Consider the following 2237-nt stretch of genomic DNA (forward strand, 5'->3'; position numbering starts at 1 on the left):
ATCTTTAAGTCATATTTTATCATAATTTTCTTTCATTGTTGTTATATATCATAATTTTCTTTGTTCATTTTATGCCATTTGTATCATCTCTACACCATTTTGTTTCTTATTTTTATATTTGTCAGGTTTAAATAAAACTGCATTACCAGTACAACTGGTTTAATATTTGCAAAACATACAAAATTACAAAATATAAGTGCATACAAAAATACAAAATACAGGTGTAAAAAATACCATAGGAAACATTTTCCCAATTGCAAAACACATCAAAGTATATAAACATTTACGAAACATTTTATCGGCCGCTGATGCTTGGCTGCGGATTGTTGATGTCGTCATCTGAGGCAGCAGTTGGGGTTACCGGAGTTGATTTTTTCATAAACATGGTGAGCTTTGTCTGAATTGTATGTTTCTTTTTTTCTTCATAAATTTCTGTAATTAATTCATCCAGACTATCAACAAACTTACGTGCTCCTTCCTCATCCGCACTCGCTGCTTCTCCAGTCACTCGAACACTATGCATTTGGAATCTTTTTTTGAATCTCTGGAACCAGCCAGTGCTTGCTACAAATTCTTGACTGTAATCTTCTTCAACACACTCCTTCAGAGTCTGAAATAGACTTCTCACCTTCATCTGCACAGTAAAAAGATTTAATGGTGTCCGTTTTTGAATTTGATTTTCCATCCAAATATATAGCAATTTCTCCATTTCATGGATGGGCCCGCTTCGTTGATTTGTTATAACTGTTGATCGCATGGGTGTAGAACCTTTTATAGCTTCACGAATTCTTTCTTTATCTTTCAAAATCGTTGACAAAGTCGAGTGTGATAACTTCGTATCACGTGCGATCACATTCACTTTCTTTCCTCCTTCGTACTGCTTAATTACCTTCATTTTTCTATCGATATCAATGGCCTTTCTTTCCTTCTTGGCAGGCTGAGGCATAGACAAAGACAATTTCCTCTTGGCAGACATCTTGGGAGGGGTTTGATGAATAATATCCAAGACACAAAACACAAATTGCTGTACTGAGTCTGGGAAAACAGTTGAAATGGTGCACGCGGAGATGGAAGTGCTGCTGGAAGCTGGTCCGCATTGTCCGTACACCCATCTGGGCAATGCTTGCGCTGCCAGACGCGGAGCAGTTGTGGTTGATTGTGGTTGTAAAGTCGAATGATCATAAGTTGCATAGGTCATAAGTTGATCAATACATGTATGTTCCAAGTCCTATCTTATAGTTCAGAGATAAAAAAATTATCATGGAACACATTTTTATGGAAGAGGCAAGGTTTAGTTATTTTATTGTTAATTATTCAACAAACTTAATCATGTGTTTTATCTATTTCTGTGCACATTGATGTTATTCTATAGAATTATATAAAAATTAAACACATGTTTTACTTAATTTGTTGATATTACTTGAGTGGTAAACTGTTAACTTTTGTATGTCTAAAACAGCTCTTGATTTTTTTAAAGACTCTTGAAAATAGTTTAGTTGAATATAAAATTGTAGCCTAAATTGTTTTGCTTCCACATTTTGAAGATATTACATCATTGTTTTTTTGTTTTGTTTTGTTTTTGTATTTTTCCAAAATGAGAAGTGGGGGGAAGCAGTCGGACAGATTCTTGCATGCGCCCGACCGGGATCCACCAGGGGGTGATACTCGGCCCATCTGGGACGTTGCTCTGCTGCAACCAGAGCCATTCTAGTGCCTGAGGTGATGGAGCCATCCTCAGCACCCAGGCCACCTTTGCTCCAATGGAGCCTTTCTATGGGAGAGGAAGAGAGAGAGAGAAAGGAGAGGGGAAAGGAGAAGGGAAGGGTGGAGAAGCAGATGGGCACTTCTCCTGTGTGCTTTGGCTAGGAATCAAACTTGGGACTTCCACAGGGAGGGCTGATGCTCTGCCACTGAGCTAACCAGCCAGGGCCTCCATCATTATTTTTTGACACCAATTGTGTCAATGAAGAGTCTTTTGTTGGTTTGACGTCTTTTGTCCTTCTGATGCTTTTAAATACATTCTCTTTATTACTTATGTGATATAGTCTTACTGTCGTGTGCTTCAGTTTTGGGTTTATTTTTTATTGTCATAAAACAGTCTCCTAACTTAAAGCTCAAAAGTTACTTCTATTTATATTCTTGCTCTGTTATTCTCTTCATTCTCTTCTTCTGGAACTCCCATTATGCATGAAGCCTCTCTTAAAACTGTTTTTCATACTTCATATATTTTTTCTATT

General features: G+C 37.2%; 1 protein-coding gene across 1 annotated transcript; it reads right to left on the reverse strand.

Annotated features, from left to right (window-relative positions):
* Positions 1-295: 295 nt before the first annotated feature.
* Positions 296-976, reverse strand: LOC136388440 (putative CENPB DNA-binding domain-containing protein 1). The gene has a single exon (XM_066360289.1). The coding sequence runs from the start codon at positions 974-976 to the stop codon at positions 296-298; it is 681 nt and encodes a 226-aa protein (XP_066216386.1).
* Positions 977-2237: the final 1261 nt, after the last annotated feature.

The sequence above is a fragment of the Saccopteryx leptura genome, chromosome 1 (assembly GCF_036850995.1).
Source record: "Saccopteryx leptura isolate mSacLep1 chromosome 1, mSacLep1_pri_phased_curated, whole genome shotgun sequence".
Lineage (NCBI taxonomy): Eukaryota > Metazoa > Chordata > Mammalia > Chiroptera > Emballonuridae > Saccopteryx > Saccopteryx leptura.